Consider the following 17,731-nt stretch of genomic DNA (forward strand, 5'->3'; position numbering starts at 1 on the left):
ATCCAGTAACATAACCATTACATAACCATGAGTGTTAGTATCAGCACTGATGTATCTTTAAAAACCCAGCTATAGTAAGAAGTGCACCCAGGCATCTGTCCACCTTGCTGGCATCAACAGGTCAATTAAGTTGGCTTAGAGTTTACTATTATAACGGGTCTGGACTCCCTGATGGGACCCTCATCCTCGAATCCCAGGTCTGGCATTCTCAGTCAAGGTTGGTGCACAAGGAACTTTGTCCCAAATTTCAGCCAAGAGTCACATTTGGATTGGACAAAGGGGTCAGCCAAAGTGGTACCCTCTTCTGAAAATTCCAGCCAAGGCTGAGACCTGTATTCTGTCCTACCTCTGCATAGAAGTCCTGGAGAAGGAGCACCCTGGATGTTGTTAAGAACCTTGAGTCTGTGCAATGGGAGCCCAGCATAAATGGCAGACGGAGTCCACCACCTCTTATCCCCACCCATTCGCCCATCACCCACATCCTGCCCCAGCTGTGGCGGAGTCTGCATCAGCCATCTCAAAACCCACAGAACCAGAGTGGTCAACTCTGAGGGTCTGCCTAAGTAGTAACAAGGAGTGAGTCCCTGCTGACGAGCAATAGGGGAGTTGCCAAACCAATGGGGTTATTCAGGAGAGTCCAGGAATTGAAGAAAGGCACGTCTGTGAACTACAGGAAAGGAGAAAAAAAAGTTATAAGACTGCAAGAGAGAAGTTGCGAGATCCTTCTGACTTTAATTTGAATGCCTTCACTTACTGGCCGTGGAGAAGCAGAAGTGAGTTCTCCCGAGATGACAGGTCGGGCAGACTATGCATGGAACCTGTAGGTGGCGGTGTTTCCCTGCGCCTGCTGCCTTTGTGCTTGGTGGTAGAGACTGTGGTTTGGAAGATGCTGTTGGGAGTAGCCTGGGTAAATACTGTAACTGCAGGACAGTACACACTGCACCCACTGTGCACTGGTGCAGGAGGAATACTTAGAGTCGCTGATGGGTTGCCAGTCAAACGGACTACCTTGTCCCCGATGATGTCAAGCTTCTTGAGCTTAGTGCTCCACTTATCTAGGCAAGTGGAGAGTATTTCATCACACTCCTGACTTGTAGCCTTGGTATTTATGTGGCTGGTCTGATTGAGTTTCTGATCGATGATCCCATCCAGGATATTGACGGTGGCAGACCTAGCGATGGTAATGCCATTGAATGTCAAAGGTTGGTGGTTATTGGAGACAGACATTGTCTGGCATGAACATTCCTTGCCACTTAGCAGCCCATGCCTGAATGTTGCCTAGGTGTGCTGCATGCAAATACGGAATACTTCATTTGCTGACAGGCTTTGAATGGAATTGAACATTATTCACTCATCAAAGAGCATCCCTACTTCAGACCTCACAATGGAAGGGATGTCTTGATGAAGCAACTGAAGATGGTTTGGCCCAGGACACTGCCCTGAGGAGCCTCTGCAGTGATGTCGTGTGGCTGGGATGATCGACCCCCCCAACAACCACAGCCACCTTCCTATGGCATTACCATTGCCACATCTGCCACCGTCTACCAGGTGTGACTCTAAACACTGAAGTGCTTTCCCCTTGATGCTCACTGACCAAGTTTACCAGGGCTCCTTGATGCCACACTTGGTCAAATGGTGCCTTTATGTTAGGGGCAGTCACACTCTCCTCACCTCTTGAATTCAACTCTTTGGTCCATGTTTGGACCAAGGCTGTGATGAGATCTGCAGCCAAGCGGTGCTGGTGAACAAGTCTGGGTATGGGTATGTTTGTACATGTACAAAATGTGCTTGAATTTCAATTGGTCAGTGGCGATCCCGCTCGCTTTCCAATTATCCTGGGAAGGTGAGGATGGGTGACTAATAGCAGAGGTGTGTGTGTGTGTGTGTGTGTGTGTGTGTGTGTGTGTGTGTGTGTGTGTGTGTGTGTGTGTGTGTGTGTGTGTGTGTGTGAGTGTGTGTGCGCGCGCGTGTGTGTGTGTGTGTGGGGGGGGGGTGGGAATGGGGGGGTTGGTAACAGATGAAGCTGGTAGATCATCTCAGGAAACATGTTAGGATATGTTCGACCAGAGCTGGTAACCTCAAGCTTTGGAGCTCCTGTTACCCTCAGAATTGGAATTGGTTTATTATTGTCACATGTACTGAGGTACAGTGAAAAACTTGCCTTGCATACTGTTCATACAGATCAATTCATTACACAGTGCGTCGAGGTAGTACAAGGAAAAACAATAACAGAATGCAGAATATAGTGTAACTGCTACAGAGAAAGTGCAGTGCAGGCAGACAGATAATAAGGTGCAAGATCATAACAAGGTAGATTGTGAGGTCAAGAGTCCATCTTATCGTCCTAGGGGACCATTCAATAGTCTTAGTGGGATAGAAGCTGTCCTTGAGCCTGGTGGTACGTGCTTTTAGGCTTTTGTATCTTCTGCCCGATGGGAGGGGGGAGAAGAGAGAATGTCCGGGGTGGGTGGGGTCTTTGATTATGCTGGCTGCTTTACCGAGGCAGCAAGAAGTAGAGACAGAGCGCATGGAGTATAGACAGAGTCTATTGTTGGTCTTTGGTCCAGTTATCCCTTGTCAGTTATACATGGTCATTGTTGGAAGAGCAAAAAGGGAGGGTTTGCTCTGAAAAAGACATCAGCAATGACAGATCTAACTGGTAAGTAGTAATGTTGGGCACGAAATCCCCGGTAGGTTTGGAAGCAACCACATTACAGACAGGTCTGCTGGCTTCTCCAAGACTTTCAGTGTCTGTGACCCTAACCATTTCTACTTTCCCAAACTCCAAAGCTCTGCCTAAACAGCCATCAGTGGTCAGTATAGTAAGTAAGAAAGGTTCCTGAATGTAGGAATACAGCACTTACCTGCTAGTTTGATGCACTTGAGGGAGATGTTCAGTGGAAGCATTCTGCACAACACTTCTGCTCCCTGTGTTCGCAGCTCATTGTTGGACAAGTTCTGTAACGGCAGGAATTAATGTAGCATAGTGTGAGAGTACAGGAGGGAGAAATCGCTTGTAACAGGAAAAACATTGACTTTGTAAGGTTGGGTAATGCAGTGTCTTACATCTTTTCCAATGGAGTCAATGAAAGCAAAAGATTTATGTAGTATCCTTCATGACCACAGGAGGTCCCAAAACATTTTGCAGCTAATGAAGTCCTTCTGAATTTTAAGCACTGTAGGAAGTGCAACAGTCAATTTGCACACTCTCAACAACAGCAATGTCGTAATGATCAGTTAAGGGAAGGAAAATGAGTGATAAATATTGATTGACTCTTTGGAGATAACCCTCCTGCTTTCTAACAGTGCCTTGGGATTTTTTATGTCCGGCTGAGACAACAGGCAGGGGCTTGGTTTAACACGGAGACACAAGAGACTGCAAACGCTGGAATTTGGAGCAAGAAACAATCTACAGGAGGAACTGAGCGGGTCGAGCAGCATCTGTGGGAGGAAAGGAATTTGTCGACGTTTCAGGTCGAAACCCGGCATCTCCCGAACCGTCGACAATTCCTTTCCTCTCACAGATGCTGCTCGACCCACTGAGTTCCTCCAGCAGATGGTTTGTTGCTTGGTTTAACATGGTTTCCAACAGTGCAGCAGTCGTGCAGTAGTGCACATCAATGTCAGTCTAGACTTTGGGGGTGGGGGGGGGGTGGGGTGTTACTGTTGTTCATTAAGGTTAGTAACAAGGATAACAAAGCAGCCTTTACTGTAGGCGACCAACACTCAGTTCTCAGCAGTGGCTGGTACAACAATGTATTAAAGGTCATACCCACATGCTACACACAATTCTTAAAGGGACACCCACAGTCATAAACACTGCAGGCTTTGCCCTTCAACCCTCTGATTCAGGAGTGCTATCACTGGGCTTGATTACACCGCACCCAAATCATTATCACACAAGGTCAAAACCTACATCAAACACAGGCCTTCAACAAATGTACACATGGACTTTGAAGTGAGAATATATGCCTAGACAAATTAACATGAGATTGTTGCCATGACTTGAGACACGGTTGAAGGATGGGCAGGATTGGCAACTCAGTACCCCAGGGTATGGAACTTTCAGGTGAGACAGAGGGGGAAGTAAAAAGGCAAGAAGTATGCACTGTTAGTCAAAGACTGCAGTATTGAGGGAAGACAGCCCAGAAGACTCCTCAAGCAAGGCCATCAGGGTAGATATTAGAACTTATATTCTAATAAAGTCCCTCTAATGAAGAGGGATGCATTACAGATCTCCCAACTGTCAGCAGGAGCTTGAGGAACAGATATCAACAAAAATAGGGTTATTGTACTTGGGGATTTCAATTTTGCAAATATTAATTGGGATTGTCTTAGTGTTAAAGATTCAGAAGGGACGGGATTACTGAGGTGTGTCCACGAGAGCTTTTTGACACAGTATGTAGATTGACCGACGAGGGAAGGGACATTACTGGACCTTATCTTGGGGAAGGTAGCTGGTCAAGTGGAGGGAGTGTCAGTAGGGGAACCTTTTGGAGATAGTGACCATAGCTCCATATATTTTAAAGTGGTGATGGGAAAGGATAGGGATAGACCAGTAACAAAGGTCTTAAATTGGGGGAAGGCCAATTTCATTAACACAAGGAAGGACCTGGCAAAGGTAGATTGGGAGCATCTACTTACAGGCAAGTCTACCTCTAAAGTCACAGAGTCATAGAGCACTACAGCACAGAAATAGGACCTTTGACCATCTAGACTCTTGTGAATGACTTGGACGTGAACGTGGGTGGCATGGTCAGTAAGTTTGCGGATGACACAAAGATTGGCAGAGTTGTTGACAGTGGGGAAGGATAGTCTTAGGCTGCAGAGATATCAATGTTTTAGTGAAATGGGCTGCAAAATAGTGGAATTTATTCCAGACAAATGCGAGGTAATGCAGTTTGGGAACACTAATGAGGCTAGGACATACACAATAGTAGGATCTTAGGGAGTACTGAGGAAGAGAGGGACCTTGGAGTACAAGTCCAAAGAGCCAAAGATCCTTGAAGGTAGCAACACAAGTAGACAAGTGGTCAGGAAGGCATTCAGTATACTGGCCTTCACTATTCAGGGCAATGGATACAGAAGTAGGGAGGTTATGCTCCAACTTTATAAAGCCTTGGTCAGACGTCAGCTGGAGGACTGCGAGCAGCTCTGGTCACCACACTGTAGGAAGGATGTGATAGCACTGGAGTGGATGCAGAGGAGGTTCACCAGGATGTTGCCTGGAATGGAGCAGCTATGAGGAGAGACTGGAGAGGCTGGGTCTGTTGTCCCTGGAGCGGAGGAGGTTTAGAAGCAACGTGATTGAGGTCTTTAAAATTATGAGCGGCATAGGTAGGGTAGACTGCAGGAAAATTTTCACATTGATACGGCAGATAAAACCGGAGGACATAGATTTAGGGTAAGGGGGAAGAGATTCAGAGGAGATATGAGGGAACCTTCTTTGCCCAGAGAGTGGTAAGCATCTAGAATGCACTGCCTGAGAGAGTGGTTCAAGCTGGGTTGTCGACAGCATTTAAGAAGTGTCTAGATGTGCACTTGAATCACTTGGCATAGAGAGAAATGACCAAGTGCTGGGCAATAGGATTAATACAGAAGGGTACAGACTAGAAGGGCCGAATGGTCTGTTTTCTGTGCTGTAGTGTTCTATGGTTCTATGGTTCTATGGGTGCCTGCTGGTTAGCATGGACAAGTTGGACCGTATGTCCTGTTTCCATGCTGGATGATTCTATGATTCTAAGTAGAGTGCTCAGTTGGTGACCCACAAAGTGGGAGGTTGGGGATAACCAACTGCCAGAGGCTTTCAGCATGGATCATTGCAGTAAAACGACCTGCACGGTTCTCAATGACAACTGCGGAGATATCACAGGTCTTGCATCATTGCTTTGCTGATCGCTGGGAACTGAGTCTCCCTTAAAGGGCACTCTTTGTGGCAGCTAACATGTGGCAGAATAAAAGGTGCTGCAGAAGGGACGGAGAACTGGATGGGGAGAAGGGGAGGGGAACGCCACATACTCTGGGTATCCCCCATGCCAGAGTCCGCCGCACTGGATCTCCCTGTCATGAGCGATCCAGTACAACAGGCTTATAAAGGGTCCAGTGATTGCACTGAGAAATATAATATATAGTAGTTGTGATCATTGTCAGTGATGCTTGTAGACAGAAGAATGGGTCTAGCAACAGGTTTGGGGAAAACACCGTTTTCATGGGGACTCTTTAATTAGACTTGCTTTCCCAACTTGCTGAGGACTTCCTTTTTGCTTCACTGTGAGTGATAAACACAGGTGATAGGTCACGCCTTTACCAGTGAATTTCTGTCACGTGAGTGCTGTGATGTAATCAGATGAATGCCTGACACCAGACGAACATCAGGGTGAATTGCTCTCAGAACTGCCCAGGCTAGTTTTCAAATAGTCGCTAATCAACATAACATGCATGTAGAAATCGGCCACAATTAACATGTGCAAATGGATCCATTTCCTAGGCAACACTTCCTCACATACTTACATGCACACACACACACACACACACACACACACACACACACACACACACACACACACACACACACACGTGTAAATATGCACATAATGAAACACACATAGACTACCAAAGATCTGGCATCTTACTGCAGCCTAGTATAGGCCAATGGCATTCAGTTACACTGTGAGACCCTGGCTTGACAAACTCAACCTGAGGGTGCACCTCACTCTCTGCCATGCGTACAACAAAATACGAAAATATATTTCATGGGAAGAGTAACGATCATGTGTATTGGTGGAATTACTTTCACCAGGTCTGGATAAAGAGTCTCCAAATAAATTTAGATTTGTGATTATTCCCGTGTGTCTTTAGTACTTTGGAAGGAGATGTAATGGAGTGTTGCAAGCCAAAGTAATTCCACCTTGGAAAGATTACAAATATGGAAAAAGTAGTTGCCCAGATTACATTACAATTTACACAGCTTACTCTCCACTGCAGTTTAACCCCAGGCACACAACTTTTTTCATTTAGTTCTAATTTAATCAGTATCTCTGTTATCTTTGCTTTGATATTTTCAGTATTAACCTGTTGTTCTGTTCCAAAGTAGAAACAGAAGAAGCTGGAAACACTCAGCCAGTTCGGGAGCTTCACGAGGGCACGGAACAATACTGTCCTCTGGGCAGAACTAGGTGTATTCATCGTAATTTTTTTTTCGACCTATCCGATTTCACCAGATTCAATTTGTACATCAGCATTAAGCACCCACATTTATTCATTTATAGAGAAAACAGAACAAAAAATAATCAGAGGCGTTGTATCAAATCCAGACAAGGGCCCCAAGGGCAAATACACAAGCTCCTATTGTACTTGGCTAAGCATTTTGCCCGGAAAATTGAAAAGGCTGCAGATGCTGAAAATCTGAATAACAATGCTGGAAGCACTCAACAGGTCAGGCAGCGTCTGGGGAAAGAGAAACAGTTTCAGGTCCCAGATGCTTTGCCAGAATGGTTCTGATGAAGACATTCTGCACTCATTACCGAGAGAAGGGTGGGTTTAGCACAGTGTGGGTTAGTCACATTTACCATGTAAGATAGTGGATTCTTGTTACACTTGCAACTGATTTGAAAAGCTGGAGGCAGCACTTCTTTCACTAACACTCTTCACGTATCTGCTGGAGAAACTCAGTGGGTCGAACAGCATCTGTGGGGGAAAGGAATTGTTGACGTTTCGGGTCGAAACCCTGCATCAAGCCCCGATGCAGCGTGTTGACTTGAAACATCGACAATTCCTTTCCTCCCACAGATGCTGCTCGACCCGCTGAGTTTCTCCAGTGGATTGTTTGTTGCTCCAGATTCAAGCGTCTGCAGTCCCTTGTGTCTCCTCTCCACTTATCGTTGGCCAAAGGCTCCTCTTAAAAAGCTGCAGAAATCCATACCTGCCTACTTACTAATCCTCATCTATAGGTTTTAAATTGAGCAGGCACGGTAGTGTAACGGTTAGCGTAACGCTATTACAGCGCCAGCGACCTGGGTTCAATTCCGGCCGCTGTCTGTAAGGAGTTTTGTACGTTCTCCCCGTGTCTGCGTGGGTTTCCTCCGGGTGCTCCGGTTTCCTCCCACATTCCAAAGACGTACGGATTAGGAAGTTGTGGGCATGCTATGTTGGCGCCCGAAACGTGGCGACACTTGTGGGCTGCCCCCAAAACACTCTACGCAAAGATGCATTTCACTGTGTGTTTCGATGCACGTGTGACTAATAAAGAAATAGAACATAGAACATAGAACAATTACAGCACAATTCAGGCCCTTCGGCCCACAAAGCTGTGCCGAACATGTCCCTACCCTAGAAATTACTAGGCTTACCCATAGCCCTCTATTTTACTCAGCTCCATGTACCTATCTAACAGTCTCTTGAAAGACCCTTTCGTATCCGCCTCCACCACCGTTTCCGGCAGCCCATTCCACACACTCACCACTCTCTGAGTGAAAAACTTACCCCTGACATCTCCTCTATATCTACTCCCCAGCACCTTAAACCTATGTCATCTTGTGGCCACCAATTCAGCCCTGGGGAAAAGCCTCTGACCATCTACCCTATCAATACCTCTCATCATCTTATACACCTCTATCGGGTCCCCCCTCATCCTCCGTCTCTCCAAGGAGAAAAGGCCGAGTTCCCTCAACCTGCTTTCATAAGGCATGCTCCGCATTCCAGGCAGCATCCTTGTAAATCTCCTCTGCACCCTCTCTATGGTTTCCACATCCTTCCTGTAGTGAGGCGACCAGAACTGAGCACAATACTCCAAGTGGGATCTGACCAGGGACCTATATAGCTGCAACAATACCTCTTGGCTCCTAAATTCAATTCCCTGATTGATGAAGGACAATACACCATATGCCTTCTTAACCACAGAGTCAACCTGCGCAGCCACCTTGAGCGTCCTATGGACTCGGATCCCAAGATCCCCCTGATCCTCCACACTGCCGAGTCCTACCATTAAGACTATATTCCGCCAACATATTTGACCTACCAAAATGAACCACTTCACACTTATCTGGGTTGAACTGCATCTGCCACTTCTCAGCCCAACTCTGCATCCTATCTATGTCCCTCTGTAACCTCTGACAGCCCTCCAAACTATCCACAACACCCCCAACCTTCGTGTCATCTGCAAAAAAAGTCTTATCTTATCTTATGAAAATGGCAGCTCCAACTCAGTTGTTTCCACTGATATTTGGAGATAGCATAAGATCTTCCTAATAAAGATTTTCTTGTAAGATTTTTCTTCTCATGACTTCCCAGTGAAAGCAACTCCATCTGATGTTTTATAATCACACTGCTTAAAGGCTTTTTTAGAACAAAGAAAAATAATACAGTTTATCACATAGATGACCTTTTGGCCCATCTTGTCTGTGCTGGTTCAAAAACCACCCATACTAACCCCATCTTCCAGCACTGGGTCCATAGCTCTGCCGGTTATAGTTCTTTAAGTACACATCCACGTCTAAAAGTGCAGGGGGTTTCTGCCTCGCCCACTCTCTCAGGCAGTGAGTTCAAGACTTTCAGTACCCTCTGGTTGAAAAATATATTTCCCCCATCTTCATTCTAATCCTACCAAATTCTTTAAATCTTTGCCCTTTGCTCCTTCGGCTAAAGGAATTGTCCTTCCCATTGCCTCTGTCTCAGCCCCTCATAATTTTGTACTCCTCATAGAGACATACAGCATAGAAATAGGCCTCTCCTTAATAAAGCAACCACTTATTAACCCGCCCCAAAGAACCCCTTGTGAACCACTGATCGATCACCCCTGGAGAACCCCTTGTGAACCACTGGTCGATCAGCTCTGGTGAATCTCTCAGGAACCACTGACTGAGCAGCCCTGGAGAATCCCTTGTGAACCACTGATTGACCAGCCCAGATGAATCTCTCGTGAACCACTAATCAACCAGCCCTGGTGAACCTCTTGTGAACCACTAATCGACCAGCCCTGGTACCCTTAAGGATCTGCAGACACTTACTCCAAGGCTGGACAGGTCATGCCGAGGAAGTGTTCTTACCAGAGTCTGGATGAAGCAGTTCTCGGCTAACATTTCCATCAGGTACTGCACTCCTTCAGTATCGATCCCATCGTATTCCAGGTCCAGTATAGTCACTGTTGTGTTGGTCTGCAGGAAACCAAAGGTTGTGTTTACTCTGTCTCTCCTCTCTCTGCCTCTCTTTTTCTAGAGTACCTCTCCCAGTGTCACGGTAATCAGACTTTCTGCTTTGGACTTTGAAGGCCTTTCCTGCGTGGGTAAGTACGTGGCGTTAAACAAAGGTTAGTGGCTGGACATGGGCCTCCCCAGTGTCGTCCTGATCGGCTGTAACCCCTCCAGCACCATCTGTTCATGCACGTTCCTAACTGCTGGTGAACTTCGGCACCTGTTCAGATGGGTGACGTGGGAAACGGAATGCAGACAGGGACAGGCCCTTCGGCCCACGATGTCTGTGCTGACCATGATGCCAAATAAAACTAATCTGCACATGATCCATATCCCTCCATTCCCTGCATGTTCATGTGTCCGTCTAAATGGCTCTTAAATGCCACTATTCCACCACCACCCCTGGCAGCCTGTTCCAGGCACCCACCGCGCTCTGTGTAAAAAAACTAGCCCCGCACATCTCCCTTAAACCTTTCCCCTCTCACCTTCAACCTATACCTTCTGGTATTTGAGACTTCCAACCTGGGAAATCTATCAGGTCTATCTAACTTATCAGGTCTCCCCTCAGCCTCTGATTCTCCAGAAAATACAATTCAAGTCTGTCTAACCTCTCCTTATAGTTAATACTTTCCAATACAAGCAGCGTCCTGGTGAACCTCCTCTTCACCCCCTCCAAAGGCTCCACATCTTTCCTATAATGAGGTGACCAGAACTGCACACAATACTCCAAGTGCAGGCTAACCAAAGTTTTATATAGCTGCAAAATGACTTCTTGGCTCTTATACTCAATGCCCCAACCAATGAAGGCAAGCATGCCGTATGCCTTCTTTGCAAAAGGTCATCGACCTCAATCATTAACTCTATTTCTCTCTGTCTAACCCTCTGAGCATTTCTGTCATTTTCAGATCTATTTCCAATTTCCTGCATCTGTTGTATTTAGCTTCTGGTGATGTGAGGAATTTCACAAGTGAAATCCATCCTTTAAGGACCCCAGTGTTCTTATCCTGCATGGGTCCACTAGCCCATACTTCTCTAAACCACAGACCCCACCCCACATGGGCCCCATCTCATCCCTGTCTCATTCAAATCCCCTGTCTCTCAATACCTCTCTCTCCCGCTAAAGGGTGTCACGCTGTGCTTGGGCTCAGGCTAGATGTGGATGAACGTTGTGGTGGGTGATGGCACATAACTGGTGAGCTTGCTTTATAGTGAGGAAAGTCACACTGGCTCTAAAGCAGGCTGACAATTCATTGTTATTCTAATGTTCAAGAGAAAATTCACATGCATTGCTTCTTCTATCTCTTCCTATTTCACTCAGTCCCTTGCCTTCTTTGCCTCCACAATAACTCACAGTGTCTAGGAACTTGTTAAGAAGATATCCTATCCTGATGCATCAGGGCTTGGTATGGCAAATGCTCTGCCTGGGAACGCAAGAAACTGCAGAGAGTTGTGGACACATCTCAGCACATCACGCAAACCAGCTTCCCCTCCATGGACTCTGTCTACAGTTCTCGCTGCCTCGGTAAAGCAGCCAACATAATCAAAGACCCCACCCACCCCGGACATTCTCTCTTCTCGCCCTCCCACTGGGCGGAAAATACAAAAGCCTGAAAGCACGTACCACCAGGCTCAAGGACAGCTTCTATCCCGCTGTTATAAGACTATTGAACGGTTCCCTAGTACGATAAGATTGACTCTTGACCTAACAATCTACCTCTTTATGACCTTGCACCTTATTGTCTGCCTGCACTGCACTTTCTCTGTAGCTGTAACACTTTATTCTGCATTCTGTTATTGTTTTTACCCTGTACTACCTCAATGCACTGTGTAATGAATTGATCTGTATGGATGGTATGCAAGACAAGTTTTTCACTGCACCTCGGTACAACTGACAATAATAAACCAATTTAATTTAACAGGTATATGGCGAAGAGAGGGCACTTTGGTCAGCATGGACGAGTTGGGCCGAAGGGCCTGTTTTCCATGCTGTATAACTCTAGTAGGAGCAGGAGTAGGCCACCTGTCCCCTGAAGCCTGTCCCATCGTTCAATGGGATCATGGCTGATCTGCATCAGGCCTCACTTCCTCCTGTGCCAGTTCCTCGCGGCCCTCAATTTCCTGATCTTTCAAAAATTTACCGACCTCCTCTTTAAAGACCTCCAATAATTTTGCTTCCACAACCTTCTGGGACAGAGAGTTCCAGGAACATAGAGTCACGGAGGCAGACAGCACAGAGACAGGCCCTTCGGCCCACCTTGTCCATGCCAACCTTTTTGTCCCTCTATACTAATCCCATTTGCCCACATCAGGACCATATCCTTCTGTGCTTTGCTTATTAAAGTGCCTGTCTAAATACCAAGCATAGAAACTGTACCTCGTTCCATCATCTTCTCTGACAGTACATTCCAGATATCCACCGCTCTCTGTCCTCTGTAAAACTCTTTACCCCTCAGGTCCTCGTTAAAACTCCTTCCTCTCCCCTTAAACCTCTGCCCCCTTGTTCTGATACCTCTACCATGGGAGAAGGATTCTGATTGTCTGCCCTAATAAAGATTTGATTTATCCTATACTTCCCTTAGGGTTGACCTGACAGAAGTAGATAAGATTGCAAGGTGGTGCCGGAGTGTGGCGACTTGTTGCAAGCTGCTCTTTACAGATCTGCTCATTACCCTTACTATAATCGTTCAACACTTTTAAATTTAACCCAATGTTACTGCACTGTGTAATGGATTGATCTGTACAAATGGTGTGCAAGACAAGTTTTTCACTGTACCTCAGTATAAATGACAATCATAAACCAATACCAATACGATTATGAGCCTCTGATAACATATACTTCTGTCAGGTCCCACCTCAGCCCCCTTCGCTCAGGGAAAACAAGCCCAGCATGTCCAATCTTTCCCCATAACTAGAGTCGTCCAGTCCAGGCAACATCCTGGTGAATCTCCTCTGTACTCTCTCCAGCGCAAGTTTCACCACCATCTGTTCTGATCCTCTCGCTTTCTGTCATTTTCTTTTCGATCCCTAAAATGTTTGAATTGTTTTTTAGTCTACCCTCAGGGCTAGGGGACACTTCACTCTGAAATCCCTCCCACCGCTACTAATGCCGTTTGAGCCTCAATGGTTAGAAGCCAGATTCGGACATGTATGATCACGACAAACCTTCTCCCCCCAGCACCAGATCCTTACCACAAGAGCGATCGACAGGGCCTTCAGTGCTTTGGCTGACACACAGCGGTAGTTCAGGTTAAGCCGAGCATCTCTGTAGTGTCGAATGAAGTAAGACATTGGGCTGACTCCCACATCCTCACATGCCAAGCGATATATCTGCTCCTCGTTTGGAGTTTTTCCAGCGGATTTCACTTTTTTAACAAGTTGGGAGATTAAAATCAATTGATTATTGACAAATAATAACAACAAGGAATGATATGGAATATGGAGGAGGCACGTGAACAGGCCAACACATGAATTCAGAGCAGGAATAAGACACTTAATCCCTTGAGCTTGCTCTGCCATTAATATCACAGCTGATCTGATTTTAACTGCCTTCCCTTCGATCCCTGGTCAAAGTTGACAGGGAACAGGCTAGAAAATGGAAACAAGGTCAAGTGGCTGGGCAATTGTTCGAGAGGCCGAGTGGCTTACTCCTGCTCTAATGTTCTGCAGCACAGGCTATTCCGCATTTTCAACTTTGTTTCAGACATCCAGTGTCTGCAATATTTTATTCATGGTGATGTGGGGATCACATTTACATAAATGCTCACACTTTGGCACTCTGGTGTCCTTAACCTGGCCAAACCACTGCCTTTTACCTCTGTAAACCCCAGCCACCACCTCATGCTTGGGTTCATATTCCACTAAGCCTGCTCCCATCCATGTTGATCAGTGGGGGGTCCAGTTCCTTCGTCTCTAACTGACTCTCTTCAATACATCGACATTACTTTCCTCCTGCTCCTTTGCTCTGTACCACCTTCCTGCCACTCTCTGGGGAAAGATTTGTGACTGAGTTTCTTGGTGACTATGTTATATCGATGCTCTCCTCCATATTTCTCAGTTCTCCGTATTGAAAGTCAAACCGGCGTCGGACTTATACTGTGAATGGTAGTGTACTGGGGAGTGTAAGAAACAGAGGACCTTGGAGTACAACTGCATGGTTCATTGAAAGCGGTGTCACAGGTAGACAGTGTGGTGAAAAAGGTGTTTAGCACACTGGCCTTCAATGGTCAGGGCATAGGAGTTGGGACATTATATTGCAGTTGTGTAAGTCGTTGGTGAGGCCACACTTGGTGCACTGTGCACAGTTTTGGTCACCCTGTTATAGGAAAGATGTGGTTAAACCGGAAACAGTGAAGATTTACAAGGATGTTACCAGGTCTAGAGGGCCTGAGTTATAGGGAGAGGTTGGACAGGCTGGGTCTTTATTCCTTGGAACGTAGGAGAATGAGGGGCAACCTTATAGAAGTGTTTAAAATTATGAGAGGCATAGATAAGGTGGACGGTAACAGTCTTTTCCCCAGGGTAGGAGAGTCCAAAACTAGGGGGCATGGGTTTAGGGTGAGAGGGGAAAGATTTAAAAGGGACCTGAGGGGCAACTTTTTCCCACACAGAAGGTGGTGAGTGTATGGAACGAGCTGCCAGAAGAAGTGTTTGAGGCAGGTACAACAGTATCATTTAAGAAGCACTTGGATAGGTACATGGCGGGGCGGGGCTTGGAGGGATATGGGCCGAATGCAGGAAATTGGGACTAGCTGGGTGGGCACCATGGTCGGCATGGACTGGTTGGGCCAAAGGGCCTGTATCTGTGCTGCATTGCTCTACGATACTATTTGAAACACTCCATCAAGACATGAGGAGTGTTTAAGAGGTACGATAGAGGTGTTTAAGAGGCTCTTAGATAGGCACATGAAGGTGCAGGGAATGGAGGGAGATGGATATTGTGTAGCAGCAGGGATTAGTTTAGTTAGGTGCTTAGTTACTAGTTTAATCAGTTTGGTGCAACATGGTGGGCCGAAGGGCCTGTTCCTGTGCTGTACTGTTCTATGTTCTATGTAAATATACAGCTTGTGGATCATCAGATGGATTTCTTCATTGTCAATGCCGTGGTTTTGGGAAACCACATGACTTGTACATCCTGACGGAGACCACACTGTCCAGTAGGATGGATCCAGGCAGACAAGAATTACCTCCTTCCTCATCTACAGTCCAACCACAGCAGCTGAGAACTGCGATTACCGGTCAGTAGTCTTTGCGTATTTGCTTAATTGAATATTCCTTATCGCATCTCCTTTCCACTATGCGCTCTTCGTTAGACTCCCCTTACAATAGGTTATGAATTACATTTTATCTCTGTCCATATGGATTCTACCTTACCTTTGGTTGGATCACATTTTTTTATTGCTATTATAAGCTCTCTAAAAGCATAGCTGCTACATTTTCTACTTTATTTTTAGATATTCTTAATATATAGTATACTCTGTAATGTTTAATTCCCAGTCCTAGCCATGTCTTTGCTACTCCAAACGCATCTGGGGAATGAAGTATTTGTGATATACAGTATATATAAAAATGAGTTGGATGAAATTGTAGGTGGGCTGATCAGTAACTTTGCAGATGACACAAAAATTGGTGGTTCTGGCCGGTGACAAAGATCGTCAAATAATTCAGCAGGATTTTGATCAGCTGGAAATGCGGGCAGAGAAATGCAGATGGAGTTTAATCCAGACAAGTGTGAGGGCACAACCCTCCCTGCCATCGAGGACACCTTCAAGAGCTGGTGCCTCAAGAAGGCGGCATCCCTCACTAAGGACCCTCACCATCCAGGACATGCCCCCTTCTTTTTACTACCATCGTGGAGGAGGTACAGGAGCCTGAAGACCCGCACTCAACGATTCAGGAACAGCTTCTTTTCCTCCGCCATCAGATTTCGGAACGGTCCATGAACCCATGAACACTACCTCATTTTTCCTCTTTTTACACTATTTATTTATTTTGTAACTTATAGCAAGTTTATGTCTTTACACTGTACTGGTGCTGCTAAACAACAAATTTCACATCATATGACAGTGATAATAAATCTGATTCTGATTCAGAGATGTACTTTGGGAGTTCAAATGTAAGGGGAAAGTACATGGTAATTTTGAGGACCCTTAGAAACATTGATATACAGAGGGATCTTGGGGTGCAGGTTGATAGCTCCCCGAAAGTGGCAACACAGGTAGATAGGGTGGTAAAGAAGGTGCCTTCATTGGCCGGGGTATTGAGTATAAAAGTCAGGAAGTCATGTTGCAGCTGTATAAAACTTTGGTAGCTGGGATTAGTTTGGATTGACATGGTGGTCGGCACAGACACTGTGGACCAAACAGCCTGTTCCTGTGTGTTGTGTGTTCTGTGAAACAGGTAGTAAGGATGAAAGTCAACTGAAAGTCAGGGAACATCTGGGCAATAATGATCTTACTGTAGGGCAGATTGAGCTGACAAATGAGCTGGCCATAACAGGTCCATCACAAGGTTTTATTGTCTCTTGTTTACTTGTGTCAATATGGACACTGTGCATGAATTGTGATTCACTCTAAATAGCAGGTCCTCTCACTTCATTTGTAAGTATAGTCTGGCTCTACAACTCTTGCTATTCCTGACAATTGATGCCCTCCCTTAGTTAATCTGTCCTTGAAATGATGTAGCACATGGATCTGTGCTGGATCATTGCACGGTGATCTAATCAGTCCAACTCTCCCCAGTGTCCTGCAAACTTTCGACCTTCAAATACTCCAATTCCCCTTTGAAAATCTCATTAGAATGTGCATCTTCCACACTTTCAGTTTCCCCACTCTAGATCATAACTATCCACTTTCACCCCTGGTGATATGAGGTCTGACCCTGAACTTTCACTAATAAAAAACAGCTTCTTTCTCTTTTCTCAATCTCAACACACCAAGGTTTTGTACATTCCTTCAGCCTTCAACAGCTCCATGGAGAGCAACACCAGATTCTCTTGTCTTCCTTCATAAATGGAAATTTTCCAGTAAGTCTTTGTTTGCCCTCTCTTCATTACCATCACATCCATCCTAAGACGCAGATACCAGATGCAATCTTTTCGTTGTGGGGTAACTAGTGTTTTTTGAAGGTCGAACATAATCTCCCTGCTTTTCTGCTCTCGTTAGGAAGCTCAGCATCCAAGATGCCTAACTGACCATGGCATATGTCCTGCTCTGTTACCATCCTTTCTGGATCCACTTTATCACACCAGTTTAAGTCTCTCCTCACTCTCCCAAGATGTATCACTATCCAAAATGGTCATCTGTTTCATTCCTAACTTTATTTCCTGATATTATCCTCCAACTTCCTCATCTCCCTCTATCTACTTGTGGCCGCAGAAGTTGGTAGGGCGGTAAAGAAGGTGTATGGCATGCTTGACTTTATTTAGTCAAGGCACTGGGTTCAAGAGTCGGGAAGTTGTGTTGCAGCTTTATAAAACTCTGGTTAGACCGCATCTGGAGTATTGCATTCAGTTCTGGTCTCCCCAATACAGGAAGGATGTGGAGGCT

At 45.8% G+C, this 17,731-nt stretch overlaps 1 protein-coding gene across 1 annotated transcript in view; it reads right to left on the minus strand.

The window, feature by feature from the left end:
- LOC127572386 (leucine-rich repeat-containing protein 74A) overlaps nt 1–10,159 on the minus strand; it is a 30,283-nt gene extending 20,124 nt beyond the window's left edge. The window contains exons 1-2 of the mRNA XM_052019621.1: nt 10,044–10,159; nt 2,865–2,958 (exon numbers count right to left, since the gene is read on the minus strand). Of these exons, the coding sequence (XP_051875581.1) occupies nt 2,865–2,958; nt 10,044–10,082 (133 nt within the window). The 5' untranslated portion in view covers nt 10,083–10,159. The remainder of the gene's footprint in view (nt 1–2,864; nt 2,959–10,043) is intronic.
- Between the last annotated feature and the right edge of the window lie 7,572 nt (nt 10,160–17,731).

The sequence above is a fragment of the Pristis pectinata genome, chromosome 1 (genome assembly GCF_009764475.1).
Source record: "Pristis pectinata isolate sPriPec2 chromosome 1, sPriPec2.1.pri, whole genome shotgun sequence".
NCBI lineage: Eukaryota > Metazoa > Chordata > Chondrichthyes > Rhinopristiformes > Pristidae > Pristis > Pristis pectinata.